Source organism: Mastigoproctus giganteus, chromosome 4, assembly GCF_048544385.1.
Source record: "Mastigoproctus giganteus isolate SK-2022 chromosome 4, ASM4854438v1, whole genome shotgun sequence".
NCBI classification, from domain to species: domain Eukaryota; kingdom Metazoa; phylum Arthropoda; class Arachnida; order Uropygi; family Thelyphonidae; genus Mastigoproctus; species Mastigoproctus giganteus.
The window spans coordinates 201,369,511-201,386,167 of record NC_143578.1 but is presented as its reverse complement, the minus strand read 5'-3'; the positions used below and the strand labels follow the sequence as shown (position 1 = coordinate 201,386,167).

Sequence of the window (16,657 nt, the reverse complement as noted above, 5' to 3'; positions counted from 1 at the left end):
TGCCAGCAGGCTCTGGTGATGGTAAGTAGTATTGCTGTTTGAATAGTGGCTGATTTGTGACAATAGTTGCCCTTTGATACCAGACCCCTGCAGCATATGAGATGGCTGGAATAAATACTGCTTTGTAAAACAGTACTAGGGTATGTCAGTTTAAACCCCAGTCCCTGCAGGTGACCCCTTGCCATCAGTGCTGTGTAATTTCTTATCTTCTTTTGGATATACTGTAGGTGTGGGAGGAAGGACAGTTTTGAGTCCAGGATTACACCAGGGTGCTTAAGCTGGGTGCAGTGCTTGATGGTTGTGGCATTGATCTTAATCTGCAGTGGCCTGGTTGAGCTTAGATTCCCTTTCAGGAGGATGCTGGATGCTTTCTCAGCCGAGATTGTCAGGTTGGGCTGGGTAGTCCACTCCTGGAGGAGTTGGAGTACTCGGTTAGCAGAAATTTCAAGCTGGGCTCCCTGAACTGGCAGGCACAAAAAGGTTCAAATCATCTGCATAGGCTTGGGACTTAACATACCCAAGATCTTGATTTAGAAACTCATCCAGGACCATGTTCCAGAAAGTTGATCCTAGGACGGAGCCCTATGGGCATCCCCTGTGGATCTTTCTGATCAACCTGGAGTAGGGAGTCTCTACACTGAGAGATCTGTCTCATAGATAGCTTTTAATGCAGGAGTAGAGATTTTGAGGAATCTGTGCTTGCTTGAGCCTGCCAAGGATGCTCTGACACCAAAGTGAGTTGAACTCCCCAGCAAAGTTGACTGTGATTACAAGGTAGTATTTCTAAGGTGTGGATTGAGCAGATGTTATCAGGTTATCTAGTGCATCTACTGTCGAGCGCCCCAGACATAATCCATACTGGTTGTTGGCCTGTAGGTTTGTGTTTGTATAATACTTGTGAATTCTGAAGAAGATGAGTCTCTCGAAGAGTTTGCTGAGAACAGGTAGGAGGGCCAGTGGTCTGTATGACGTTGGCTGTTGTGGCTGTTTATTTGGATTCTTGAGGAGAAGTCGATGATTAGCTGTCTTCCAATCATGTGGAAAGGATCCTTTTGCCAGACATTGGTTGAAAAGGTTCAGCAGTAAGTATGAATTGTAGTCTGATGCTCTCCTGACAATCTTGGGCTCCAGAAGAAAAGGACCTGGGCATTTCCTGTTCCTCCAGGGTGAAGGGCTCTACTGTTTTCTGTGTGGTGTAGCAATCATTGGAGGCACACAGTTGGGCTTGTATTGGTGTGAGTTCAGAGATTGATGGCCCTTGTGGTGTGAAAGTGGTTGTTAGAACCTCTCCCTTGGGGAATTTATTGGTGGTAATTTTATATACCATTCCACCAAGGGTCGGCATTCCAGTCGATCCCACCAGGTGCTCCCAAGATGTCCTTTTCCTTTGGTAGACTAGAGCTGTATAGGTGTTCCTGGTTATTCTATATTGTTGTCTCAAGACATCCATGTCTGGTTGCGGCCATGATCTCCTTGCTCTTTGGAAAGCATTCCTTTTACTGTTTACCTCTCAGTAGAGGCACTGCAGCTCCAGGGACCATCAGAGAGCAGATTCTTTTGTTTGTAGTACAGGCATTTGTAATGACCCTGGTAACAGTTCTCTGGTGCACTTCTGGATCCAGCAAGTTACAGTCCCCCATCGGGAGTTGCAAGACAGATGTCCAGAGCTACTATGAAGTTGTCCCAGTTAGTATTTTCTATTTTAAATCTGTTCAATGCAAGTTTAGGATTCAATGGTTGCTGTTGGATTCTAGACATTTGGACCTGGTGGTCCAGACCTCTTGGACACACCAGCCAGAGATGTAGCCAGCCATCTGTCTGCTAGCCAGGGTGATATCGATATTTGATTCCCAGAGAGAGTGGATGAAAATGTTGTCAAATTGTGTGGCTTATTTAATATGGTAAGCTGTGAATTGGAGATACTCTTCCAATTGTGGGTGCCACTATGGTCATCAGACCCTGAAAACCAAGCAGGAGAGTGGCAATTTACATCTGCCCCCACGATAATTTTCTCATTGGGAAAGAGGGCTGTTATGTTTTCCAGATAGTTTATTGTTGGTAGAAAATCCTCTCCAGGTCTATTATATATGGAAACCATATAAAAGGTTCCAAGGGGGCCTATGACATGCAGTGTCACAACTGGTATATGTAAATTTCACATGTTTAAAATGAATTCCCTGAGTAAACTTATGGTTCTGCATTGATATGTAAACTTCAAAAAGGACACCTGTTTGAGTAATCATTTTGTCGCAGGTGGTAGCCAAAATAATCCAAGCAGATCCTGACTACAATTGCCTCTCTGGGAGGCAATTGTAGTCAGGAATCCAGAACTGTTGATTTTGATACATTAGGCTGACAACTGTAATGTCATATGGATTCCCTCATCTTTGTTGAGCGCCTCTGTAGCCAGGTGGGAAGGAGCAGCAGTGCGTAGCACACGCTTCTTGACGAGACTGGGGTTTGAGCCCGTCACCACCAAATATGGAGGATGCGGAAAGGTCAGGGAATGACCACCTCATATTCCCGGAGCAATATGGCCTTAGTTGCTAATGCTCCTAAAAACCAAATAACTAACAAACAAACAAACAATCATCTTTGTTGGAGCTAGTTCGAGTAAAGTTTGACAAAGATGAGGGAAGCTGTATGGTGTTACAATTGTCAGCCTAATGTATCAAAATCAACAGTTCTGGGTTCCTGACTACAATTGCCTCCCAGGGAGCTTCATTATCTGCTTGAATTATTTTGTATGCAAGTGCATAACCCTGCACCTGCTTGGTATGAGTATAAGGTTCTTGAAGGATCATAATGTTGATATTTTCCTCATTTGCAATTACTTTTAGCTGGTTTGGAACTACCTTGGCCTACAAGGTAGTTCCAAACACATTAAGTTGGACAAATTTGATCTGTTGGATGTTGAACTGTTTAAGACATAAGCCCATAATCAGTTCTGCTTTGTTGTGCTCACTTTGCACTTAGAGAATCTGGAAAATTGTCTATCATTAAGCGATTATGAAGAAGTTTTGAGCTTTTGCAGTTTGCGCAGACAGGCTCGCTGGTTTTGTTGAGGCAGTCCTTATACTGATATCCCTTCTGGGCGCAGTGCCCATGGGTTGACTCAGCCTAGTGTAGGTGTGTATGTATGGTGTGGTGTGGCCAAACCTGCAGCAGTTGAAACACTTTGGGACAGCCATGTGTTCCTTTAAAATGATGACTGTCCCAGTGTATATATATTCTGTCTTGATATTTTATTGTATTCAAAGCTGGGGGGGTTTAACTCCCCCAACCAGTTGACTTTTTATGAAATTTTGGCTTAATATGCTCTCCTGGGGCTGAGTCAGGGTGAGGTGCTTTGTCAGGGGCTCTCTCTTTCTTACTGTCTTTCTCTCTTTCTGTGTTTATTCCCCTCGACTTACGGCCGTATTACTTTTCCTATGATAATTGTTCTAAATGAGATGATCGTCGGGCTAGGACAAAATCCGTGCTCTCGGCTATTAAATGCTTTTCTAGCACCCAATCGCTGCAGCATCGAATTCGCGTTGTGTTTAAAAAGATCGAGTGAACACAGGATGTCAAACTCGATCCTCCGCAATGACCCCTCCTGGGTTCGAACTGGTTTGAACTGGTGTATTTGATTACCGGCAGAGAGAATGAGACATTGTGTGACACATAACAATATTTATTATCACAAAAGAAAACATGCATACAGATTTACATTCCATCTAGTGGGTTTGTGTAGAAGTTAAAATTGTGTGTGTATATAAGCTTCTAGGTTTCTGTTCAGAACAAGGATCTGGTATTTGCTTACAACATACTGGATTCTGGTATCACTGGAACTATTCCTTCAATAGACTTATTATTTGGTTCTAGATTTACAAGCTACAACAATTCAATTCACAAAACACTTCAACATAGAACAAGAACGGTTGGAACAGGAGAACCTTGGGCAAAGTACTTTTGATGTGCTCATCACCTTTAGGCCGTCTTACTTCCGTTCTAATGTGAACAGGTTCATCCCCTCTTGGTTTCTTATCTCCCCAGCACTTTGCTGTACTATTCTGTGTACCAACTACTCTGGGAGAAATTTCCATTTTATTATCAAATTCACAAAGGTTAAATATTTAGGAAGGAAGCATTGAAATAGTATCTGTTTGTGTCATGTTCTAAGCTTACATTCGCACAAATGAGATAAGAGCTTACCAGTTAAATCTCTTGCTTCAGGACAGCCGGTGGGACCTCCTCTCCTCCGGTAGAAACTAGGGTGTGGTCTTCTGAGCTATGCTTCCTTTTTGTCTTGATTTCTTCTCGGCCGTTCTTTTCGGCTGGAGCGAAACATGACTGCAGAACCTTCCCTTCACATCGTTTGGACCCTGAACTTTCGACGGCAAGACGTTCCACTCTCCTGCCAGTCTCTCTGTTGGAAAAGCTAAAAGGTGTCTCCTTCTCCCCTTTCTTGGTGCCTCCCATTTCTTATATACTAACATTATCTTGTTCTACGTCACAGTGATGGAATCATTGTGGAATGTCCATTTCGCAGGGACAACTGAATGTCCCCCCCACGCTGTAGCAATAAATCCCCTTCTAGTACCATCGTGGGCGTGAAAGAGGAGATGTTCTGGCTTTGTTGAACTAGGGCGATGGGGAAAAGCATTATTGGTCTGTACACTCACTCTCCTTTGAAAATAAGTTTCTGCTATATTCATCCGAAACATAGGTTTCGGATGAATATAGTTTTATGATCTTATCCCACAGATTCCCGAGATATAATTTGCAACAATTGAATGGTTTATTTTGGGTAGACCGAAGAGTTTTAAAGAGGCGTGGTTTTTAATAAAGTTTAAATTATCCCAAGACACTGCATTAGCTATTTATCAAAGAATAGATTCCGCTTGATTATTGAGAGATCCTGAAACTCTCGGTCTAACAGCTTGCATGTTATGGTAGTATAGTTCCTCGGTGATTTGCATAGGTGTAGAGTTCTTGCTGACATCAAATATGATTACTGAGGGGCCTTTTTTCTTCGGTTGTTCTGCAGTAAGGCCAAGTGTCGAGATGACAGGATTTTTTTTAATGTCTTCTGTTTCTTCTGATGTTTAATTTTCGATCAGTACCCCAACATTTTGGGGTCTTTCTGATCGATTATTTGGGGTTTTTAGTAGTGTTTTTCTTTTGGTTGTTGAGCTAGGAGGCCTCATTACTCTGCTTGGTAGCGGTCCTCAGTGCATCTGCGCAAGAATGAGGACGCTGTTGCATTTGGTTTTCTCGTACCTCCATATAAGCCTCTAATTTGGCCGCAGCCTTTTTGCATTCGATGTCCGTATTCAGCAATAAGTATTCCATCTTTGACCAGATGGTAATTATCTTTCCTCTCAGGGCTGTAGTTATGTGATTACTGGAGTCAGTCACTGATTAGGAGAGGAGTGCCACATTTAAAAGGGGTGTCATATCAACACTGAACCCTTATTTTGAAATTAGTAAAGAAAGGAAGAAGTCCACACATTCAACACTTGCTTCTTTCTTCAAAAAAAGGCAACCTTCTCAACCAGGGCTGTCAACAGAAGATCCTCAACCAGGACCTTCAAAAGCCAACTAAAACTTTGGCATTACACCATTGTCAAAATGTTTTATGTATACATACTATTAATTTATTTTATTTATTATACTCTATTTATATAGGTTAAAAATAAAACACTTTTTTTAATTAAAGTTTATTTCTGAGCTTTAAATACCCCAGTACTGAAAAGGGTAGATAAAATTTTTAGTGCCCAGAACCTTACCCTGTGATTTCCCATTGACTTCATTATATAAAGGGTTCTATTTGCACCTGTCCCTTCAGGAACATAACCCCAATGTAAATTGAGGGCTGCCTGTACATGGAAAGTATCTAAGAAAACAGTTTTTACTGTTTGTAAAAAAAGCTGCGTGTGATAAGTAAAATCAGTTTGGATTTTTAGAATTGGCACTAAACGTACACCCAAAAACAGCATGAATTTTGGAAACATCAAAATCTATGCAGACTAGTACATTGTACAAAAACAATGTATGTCTTCATATTATTTAATTTAGTGTTGATTTTTATCGTGAATAACAACTCAGAGTAATTTTCTGGTTAGCAGTGTATAACAATATCATAATTTTACCACATATGATAGGTAATGAATGGCATCTACTGGACTATCCAGTCTCAGAATATATGAGATGAATGGGAAACAACACAACTCAAGTTTAGATGCCTGTGTGTTTGTGTGAAATGCTTTAAATTGCCTTTTTTCCAACATATGGCATCTGAAGAATTTTATTAAACATATCGGCCTTGTTCAGATTTAGTGCTTTGTTTACAGCTGGAGCAAGATGCCGTTTCTCAGTTGCAGCATTTGTTGATAATTGAACAGTAAATATTTTGTTATTTGCTTGTGTGACCAGTGAACTCATAACATTATGATATTGCAATCCCTCAGAAGACTACAGCAAAGCTAATGGACCATTTTTGAAAGTGAAACTGTTTGCAACAAGAAATGGAGCAAAGACCATTAATTTTGACTGATACTAAAGTGGACGAATGATGGAAAAGTTACAAAGCTTTGAATCAGTTGCACCTCCATCCAAGCCATTGTCACTTGGTCTAGGAACTAAAGAAGCCACATCAAGAAAATCACCTACTCTACTGTAGATGGTTTCAGGTATTCATTGTCAAATATTGAATAGGTAAACCCAATACAGTTTCCTTTGAAGTGTTGTTCCATATCATTGGGTGTGTGGGAATAGCCAAAACACTGGGGATTTGTTCCCTGTTGGAAAACGGTATCCCCCCCTCTAAGTTTACCAGTTTTGTCATCTGATATTTTCCCCAGGGAATATGTGAAAGAAGTGGTGTATAAGAATAACTCCCACATACACACACACACACACACGCGCGCGCACACACACACACACACACACACACACACACACACACACACACACACACTGGATGAGCTGAAGACACACAGTCAGCAATGATTGAAGATAGTTTTGTGATGCTTTTCAAGGTGGCTTCAAATAAAAATAAAAGAATAAATGTGTGGATGTATGAAACAAGGTAGCTATTTTTAACATCTGTTGCAATTACATTGACATTATCATGTTGTTACTAAGGTAAGATGATATACTGTCCTGTGACTGCTTACTTGTACTTAAGGACGCCTCCATAGCCAGGTGGGCAGGAGCAGCAGTGTGTAGCACACGCTTCTTGATTAGACCGGGGTTCGAGCCCGTGACCACCAAATATGGAGGATGCGGAAAGGCCAGGGAATGACCACTGCATATTCTTGGAGCAATATGGCCTTAGTTGCTAATGCCCCTAAAAACCAAATAACAACAACAACTTGTACTTAAGCTGTCAATATAAAGCTGTTTAATTTGGGTTGTGACTTCTTGATGACCCTGTATAATATTTGTTGATTTCATATAAAATAGTTTGAAAGTTGATCTTGATCATATAATAGTTTGATCTTGATTTTTTCCCCATATTCTTTTTACAGTAGGCTAAGATAAGAGAAAAAGCAGCTGTTACTATTAAGAATGATGTAATATATATATTTTTTCTGGTATTAATTAATCCAATGCTAATTGACAATCAAAAAATTTACAGCTTAAGCTTAAAGTGCTTATCTGTTTGCTCATAATTAATTTATAGCAAAGGCTTAATTTGTTCAGCACTTCCCTCTTAATCTGTATTTTCTTATTGATGTTTAAAAGAAGAGGTAAAGGTGAAAGTTTAATTGCATTATTAACTAAAACTATGCCCAGAGGAAGGAGTACACCGATCTTTCCTCAGGTTGTTGTCCATAAAATCTCATTTAAACGAAACACTAAAAATGTAGGGTCAGAATCCAAGAGCCCAAATGGAAGACTTTCTATATATTCATCATAAGTTGGCTAAGTGGTATGAATGAAGGTAAGGTAAGGTTTATATAGTAGTTCTAGTGCCCACGGTGCATCATGCTAAACATGTGGGAATTTGAAGTGTGCGAGGTTCCATATTGGCAAAATGGAATCAATGCTAATATGTATAAATTTTAATATGTACATTTATATGAATTTTTTAAATTTATAATTGCTATTTTGCCTTCTTTATTTACATATTATTATAGGGTTCAGTTCTAATGTGAGTTAAAACACAGCCATTTAAATTTAAAAAAAAGTAGGTGCTTCTGTTATATAAAGGAATAAATGTTTTGAGGAATTCCTTAAAAAGTTAATTATCAGTCATTTAAATAATTAAATGCCATTTTTGTTTCCAGCATGTTATTTCAGTTTTTCAAAATATGTAGAGTTAAAAAATAATGAAGGTTCTGATGCTAAACTGGAATTCACTACTAACCTCAGTAGTTATCTAGCTCTCAAGAGAACCTGGATTGCTTTTGGTGAGATTTTTTGTTTGTTGCATAGCTGAATTCTTTGTTTCATTATAAAAACTGCAGTGAATAAACAATAATTTATCTCTGTTTATTATTTATCTAAGTAATGTTTATTATTTATCTAAGTAAGCTTGTTGAGAAAATGATTTTGAAAAGTGATACTTTTCAGAATCACTTATCACTACCACTTTTCAGAAAAGTTCTGAGAAGTGGTAGTAATAAGATTAAAAGACATGAAGAACCTTCTGTAACACAGGAAAACATGGATATCAAAAGGAGGTACAAGATAATTCAATCTTAGAACTCTTTGTCGAAGAAGAAATGGACACAGGACAGTGTCCATTCTTCCCCAAAAAAGATAAATCCATGACTGAAAAACAACTAAGCCCTTGGCACTTTGGAAGCCATCTGATGGATCTACAAAGCCCAAATAATGCCCAAATTCATACGATGGAATTGCCATGGATTCCAACGGAATGTTGATTATATCAAGGCTGTAAGCACAAGCTAGTATATCTTTGTTTTCAGGAGACATCTTAAGGCAAATGAAGACCGTACTTTATGTAATATCAGCATAATACACAGAGACAGAATTGGGGATGGACCTGATCATGGTGGAGTTGCCATCCTAGTAGAAAATTGTACACCTTTCAAAGTAATCGTTCTTAGAACTGCTATAGAGGTGGTTGCCATTTGCCTCTTTGTAGGATTTCTTCTAACAATTTGTTCACTATATTTGGGAATCAACATCTCCCAGGCAGATTTTGATGATCTCATTGCACAGCTTTGGCTTGCTCCTATTCTTTTATTAGGAGATCTTAATCAACATAATTCCTTCTGGGGACATTTATATGAGGAGCCATAAAATAAAGTGCATGCTCAAAAATAATGAGTTCTCTCCCCTAAATGTGGGAATGAACACCTTTCTCCCTGTGCCTACTTGTATCTTTACTGCCATTGATTTCTCTGTTTGCTACCCTCCTCTCCTCCCTTTGTTCACATGAGGGGTTGAAGAAAAATCCCTATGGTAATGATCACTTCACTGTGATATTTCTCCTGACTGCAAAAAGCAGTCAGGATAAATATCACAGTGAAGAAAAATATCACACTAAAAAAAAATGACATGGTCTTTTTTAACCATGTCAACTATCAAGGATATATCAGTTTAAATTTGATAGGACTGACTGAAATGTCCTTGAATATTTGGCACAGTTTGACATAACACAAGTCACCCAGGTCCCCATCAATGCAGTTACCTTACCTGGACAATACATTCTGTATTGTCCATGCAGCAGTTCCAATTCTAAAAATGTCTACACAGTTTATGCCAGTTCTTGATAGAATTCAGAATGCACAATAACAAGGAAAGTCCAAAACAAGGTGTGTAGTATATTCTGCTGATATCCCACAACAGGAAATATAATATCCAAAGTCAGCATCATAGGTAGCTCAAAAGTAGTCTGGGATAAGATTCAAAAAATGAAGGGAAAATATCTGACATGACCTTTAGTGGTCCTAGAGCACAGTGCCCTAAAAGAGATGTGAGAAACGTTTATTGAACTTCTCTTCAAAAGGGCTTGAATCATACAATCATACAAGCCCTTTACACAGGCAGAGTTAAGTGCAGCACTTATTCTCTCATGAACAAGCTCTGTGTGGCCAGATTTAATAAATCAACTTTCAACACAATCAAAGGATCTTCTTCTAGTTTTTTTTTAATAGAGACTTTCTTGGCAGAGAATTTCTTCATTCCTGGAGGAAGGCAGTCCTTGCTTCCCAAAACCTGAAAGGATCCTAGAAATCCCAGTAACTATTGTCTCATCACTCTGACAATCTGTTTGGAAAAAATTCCTGGAAAGAATGGTTAATGCTTACCTTATATGGTATTTGGAAAAAAAATGGGCTGTCTAGGACACAGCGTGGCTTCCAAAGAAACAGGTCCACTGTGGATCATTTAATCAGACTTGAAACGTACATTTGTGATGTTTCTGTTAAATCAGAGCATCTGGTGTCAATTTTCTTCAATATCGAAAAAGTATATGAAAAGCCTGTTGATTTGTCATATTACAAGACCTCCATAACTTTTCTTAAGGATCACCTTCCTGTTTTTGTTAAACTTCTTATTTAATTGTCAGTTTCAAGTTTGTGTTGGATGCGCTCGCTCGCTCTCTCTCTCTCTCTCTCTCTCTCTCTCTCTCTCTCTCTCGTGTTTTGCCAACAAGAGGGAGTTCCACAAGGATCACACTTTTTTGCGATTAGAATAAACTGACTGAATAATGCCCTCTATGTTGATGATTTTACTGCATTTTGTTACTCATGCAATATGAGGGTCACTGAAAGGCAACTGCAAAAAAGCAGTTGATCACCTTATGTCTTAGACATTGGCTAATAGTTTCAGATTTTTGTTGCAAATGATAATTTGTGTACACTTTGCGAAGTTTTGTTGCAAAGACTTATTTTTGACAAGAAGCTGACATTTCTACAACATATTCATAAGCTAAGGACAAGGTGTGCCCAAGGGGGTAACATTCTTTGCTCTCTCCTTCAACTTTGTGGGGTGCAGATTGCTATACCCTACTCTGACACTACTGGGCTCTTGTCCATTCTCAACTTGATTATGGTACCCAGGTTTATACTTCAGCCAGAGATAGTACACTTTGATGATTATATCCAGTCCACCACCACCACCAGACCATCTGCACTGCCACTGAAAGACAGAATGCCACTGGAGCATTCTGTACATCTCCTGTCCAAAGCCTCTACTTTGAGCAAATGAGCCATTTCTTTCTTTTCAACATAATCAGTTGTCCTTGCAATATGCTTTTAAATTAAAATCCCTGCATGATTACCCCATGTGGACTTCGGTCTTTGAGCCACAGTAAGAAAATCTCTACAACATCTGTCAGACTGCCAACTGACCTTTTGGTATTCGAATCCAGCGGCTTTTAGGTAAATTAAACATGACAGTAGACAACACTGCTCAGTCACCAAGGCAGTTTTCCTTCCACAGGTATGCCCATCTTCCAACTTGAGCCTTCTCCCTCAACATCTGGAAGAAGACTGATACACCACCAGCTGTCTAGCAGCAACTCTTTGCAGCACAGTGAACAAAATAACCTGACTTTCTGCCAGTGCAGGCAGATGGCTCTAAGACAGAATCATAGGTGGGGTCGGATGCTGTCCTTTTATATAAAATAATGTCCATCCGTATTCCATGAGAAAGTAGAATATAAACTGCTGAGTTGCTTGTAATAGAAATAGCTTTGGATCATATAAAAGTTAGTAATGATAAAAAAAATATGATATAAACTGATTCATCAAGTGTGCTACATGCTTTATCAACAGTGAGGTATAATTCACAACCGTCCTGTCCCATATTCTGTAGATAGTAGTAGTAGTGGCATGTGATATAAGAAAGCAAGTATATGAGCTTATACAGCATCAGCCAAAAAAAAAATCACCATTCCCTTCAAATGCCTGTCCAGTTCCTCCTTAAATTTATTTAACCTATTAACTTCCACAACGACAGATGGAAGTATGTTCCAGCAATTAACCACCCGCTGGCTAAAGGCAAATTTCTGCACATCTATTCTACATCTGTCTTTTTTTAATTTGAATTTATGCCCCCTTAGGTTCGTAATCTGAACAAGTGGAAGGATCCCATCAGAATTCAGCGTGCTCAACCCATTCAAGGCCTTATACACCTCAATCAGATCACCGTGCAGGTGCCTAGTCTCCAGCCACTGAAATTTGCAGAACTTAAGAAGCCTCTCTTGGTAAGAGGATCCCTTCATTCCCCTCACCAATCTTGTTGCCCTTCTCTATATGCACTTAAGCAAATCTACATTCTTCCTGAAATGAGACCTCCAGACCTGTAAGCAGGACTCAAGGCGTGGCCTGACCATTGCCTTATACAGAGGGACAATCACCTCCTTTTCCCTGCTAGCAAAATTCCTATATATCATTGACAAAACCTCATGACCTGCCCTAGCAGCCTGTCTGCATTGCTCAGACAGAGTTGCAGTAGCATACTGCCATTACTGTCATTAACAACCCTGCCAACCTTTGTATCATCTGCAAACTTTGACACTAAGCCTGATATACCTTCATCAATATCATCGATAAATACAGTGAACAAAAATGGGCCCAACACGGACCCTTGTGGAACTCCGCTAATAACATTAGTCCATGAAGAGCTGTGTCCATTGATTACCACTCTGTTCTCTCACTCAACCATCCTTTTATCCATTGTAGCAACTTACCCTTAATACCATTCTGCTCCAATTTGTACGATAGTCTTCCATGCGCAACAATGTCAAAAGCTTTCCTGAAATCCAAATAAATGATGTCAAAATTATTTTTTGCATCCAGTTCCTTTGTAATCACATCATAATATCCTATCAAATTTGTCAGACAAGACTTTCCCTTAACAAACCCATGCTGTGTCTGAATTATTGCTGGAGTCTTGTCTAAATGATCTTGCAATGCATCTTTAACCATTATTTTACCCAGAACAGAAGTTAAACTAACTGGTCTGTAATTACTCATGTCACCCTTCGATTCCCCTTTGTGAAATGGGGATATATTTGCACATCTCACGTCCGTGGGGACCTCCCCTGAGTCCAAGGATGCTCTCATAATTATGGCTAAGGGTTTGCTTAGTTGCTTTGCCGCCTCCTTTAATATAACTGGATAGATCCCATCCACCCCAGGTGCCTTTCTTATGTTTAACTTCAACAATTTCTCCTCCACTTTGCTCTCAATTATTACACAATCATTAAGCACCCTGCTACAATTTGATAACCTTCTGCCATTTTCAAACCTTCATAACTCCTTGTGTGAATGTAGATGCAAAATACTCATTCAGTTTGTTTGCTGTCCTGTCGAACCATCGATATCAAGTGGATCAATCTGATTCTCTGGTTTATATGAGTAAAGAAAGTTTATATAAGTAAAGAAATTCTTGCTGTTTTTCTTAGCATCCTTTGCCAAAGATTTCTCGTAATGTGCCTTGACCTGATTACAGACTAGCTTATATCTGCCATAGGCTTCTGAGTCGCTTGATAATTTATATGCATCCCATGCATTTTTCTTCTCTGTCACAAGTCTCGTTAGTTCATTTGATAACCATTTAGGCATAAACCTTGAACAATATTTCTTAATAGGTATGAAGTTTTTAGTAGCTTCCACGATTAATTTCTTGAATGCTTCCCACATAGAATTTACTGTTGGTAACATCGTAAGTTCATCCACTGCACTGAATTTAAAAACTGTCTGAGACCCCTGTACTCACCTTTACGGAAGCAAAAACCCCTTCCTTTACACCTGATGGTAATCATAAAAAAGTAAAGTGCAGCCATTATCAATCCACTGCAGGATGGAAGCCTCCTCAACAATTCATGTTGTGGGAAATGGACCATAATCTGCCACGCTGGTCCAGTGCGGGTTGGCATATCGACCGTATTCAGCAGTCAGGGGCTTGAACCCCGGTCTACTCAAAGAGCGCGTGCTACTGCACTCCCGCTCCTGCACACTCTGCAATGGAGACGTCGTATCTTTAAGTAAATCCCACATCAGTACACTGTGATCACTGCAACCTAGTGGTTCCTTTATCTGCAAATTCTTAATACACGAATGATCACTGCTGATAACCAGATCAAGAGTATTACTTTCTCTGGTGGCCTCTCGAACATGCTGCTGCAGAAAACAATCATCCAATAAATCCACAGGCGCCTCCGTAGCCAGGTGGGAAGGAGCAGCAGCAGTGCGTAGCACACGCTTCTTGATTAGACCGGGGTTCGAGCCCGTCACCACCAAATATGGAGGATGCGGAAAGGTCAGGGAATGACCACTGCATATCCCGGAGCAATATGGCCTTAGTTGCTAATGCTCCTAAAAAAAAAAAAAAACCAAACCAATAAATCCACAAAAGTCTTACTAGTGTGTGAGTGACCAACCCACAAGTTCCAGTCAAGTTCAAAAAAGGAATAAATGCTCTATTCCTTTTTTTGAATTTGAATTTGACATCCATTTCGGCTAGATATCAAGCCATACTGGGATTAGGGGAAACAGTCTAGTTGATAATGCTGAAAAACCAGCAATCCCCTTAAATAACTTTTTTTTTTTTTTTTTTTATGTGAACCCCAAACACGAGAGGTATTAGAACCTATAGTACTTAGTACCATGCTTGGGTTGGAGGTTGAGAAGACGAAAGAAGATATTTGTTGATATTGGACTTGAACTTCTGTAGATTGTAATTTTCAGGAAATGCATATGAAGGAAGGTTGTTCCAGAAAACGGCAGTTGAATGAATTAATGAGGAAGATGAAAAGTTGGACAGTAAATGGATGTTGGCTGGTGGCGGCACGTGTTCGGACTGTTTTGAAAGAGAGAGCGGGAATTATAGAAGCCAATTCAGAAGAACAGTGCCCATGGAAGTATCTGTAGAAGAGGCATGCAGCAGAAACAGTGCGTCTATGAGAAAGCGAGTGGAGAGACTCTGTTAGAGATGAATCATTAATTAACCTAACTGCCTCTTCTGAATGGAATCAAGAAGCCTGAGAGAGGTTTTGGGGGCACCACACCAGATGTGGGAACAATATTCATTGGCAGGGCGGATTTGCGATTTATACAGAGTGAGCAGCTGTTTGGAAGAAAAGTAACGCCGAGAGCGAAAGAGAAAACCAAGTTTTTTAGATGCAGAGGAAGCAATATTTGTAATGTGCTTGTGCCAAGAGAGATTAGAAGTCAGGGTAATCCCCAAAAGAGATATATCATTTTGCCTAGAAATCGGAGTGTCACTAAAGATAAGCATAGGAGCAGAAGAATCCTTTTTGCGAGATATAAGACAAGACTGAGTTTTAGAAGGGTTGAAATCAACTAAGTTTTCTTTGCCCCACTGGAGAATTACCTGAAGATTGGCATTTAAGGAATTGGCAGCAGATTTTCAAGAACTTGAAGCTGATTGAGCAGGACAAGGTTTCTCAAAATGGAAAGTTGAATGCAATGTGCTATCATCGGCAAAACTATGGATAGGATTTCCAGTCAATGGAAAGAAGGTCATTGATATACAAGAGGAAAAGAGTGGGGGAAAGAACTGAACCTTGGGGAACACCGGCATTAATGGAGAAGTTAGAAGACAGAGAGCCATCTACCATCACCCTCAGTGAGCGATCATAGAGAAAACTGGATAACCAATTACTAAAAACAGTTGGCAAACCATAAGATGGAAGCTTGTTTAGAAGACCTTTATGCCAAACACCATCAAAAGCCTTTGAGATGTCAAGAGCAACTACTTGTTTCACCGAACCTTTCCATTGAATTAGTCCATAAATGGGTGACATAAGCCAGAATATCACCAGTGGATCGACACTGACGGAATCCATACTGGCGATCGTTGATCAGATGGAAGGTTTCTAGGTAGTTTAAGAGTTGGCGGTTAATTGATTTCTCCATTACTTTAGAAAGAGTAGAAGTAATTGCAATGGGACGATAATTGGATGGGAGGGATTTGTCACCCTTCTTAAGAACTGGCTGGATATGAGCAAATTTCCAAGCAGAAGGAAAAATACCTTTGGAATAAGAAAGTGAAAAAAGGCGGCAAAGAATAGGAATAAGTTCAGGAGCACAGGTTTTGAGAACAAGTGGAGAAATACCACCAGAACCTGGAGCTTTCTTAGCATCGATTCATCAAAATCCTTCTGATATCCTTTTGACGGAAGACCACAGGAGGCATTGAATGGAGCGTGTTAGGAATGGTGGGAAGTGTTTTACCTAGATCATTAATACATGAGCTGGAAGAAAAATGGGATGCTAGCAGGTCAGCTTTATCCTTGGCTGAAGTGACAACAGAACCATCTAGTTTGGACAGAGGTGGCAGCAGAGATGGGCAAAAGTTGCGGCCAATAGCTTTGGCAAGAGACCAGAATGCTCGGCTACCATTAGGGCAAGAAGCAAGTTTTCTACTCTTAGCCTGTTCAAACTCTAGTTTGGACTGATTAATAACTGCTTTACAATTGTTGTGAGCTTTGGTTTATACAGAAAATGAAACTGAAGAATTAGAAACAAGCCAATTACAATATGCAACATTCTTCTCTTGGACAGCCTTAGCACATTTATTGGAAAACCAAGGTTTAGATAAAGGATGAGATTTTAAAGTGGAGTGTGGGATAAAGGATTCCATTCCTACAAGAATAATTTCACTGACACGATCTGAGCAAACGTTGACATCTGAAGTTTTGAAACAGTAATCAGACCAAGGA

The 16,657-nt window shown here is 39.8% G+C and overlaps 1 protein-coding gene across 2 annotated transcripts in view; it reads left to right on the top strand.

Moving 5' to 3' along the window:
• The window catches only part of Ctl2 (Choline transporter-like 2), a 387,011-nt gene that overhangs the window by 187,703 nt on the left and 182,651 nt on the right, over window positions 1-16,657 (top strand). For both annotated transcript variants that reach the window (XM_090371991.1, XM_090371992.1), the window contains exon 13: window positions 8,280-8,402. In XM_090371991.1, coding sequence (XP_090228117.1) covers window positions 8,280-8,402 — 123 coding nt within the window. The remainder of the gene's footprint in view (window positions 1-8,279; window positions 8,403-16,657) is intronic.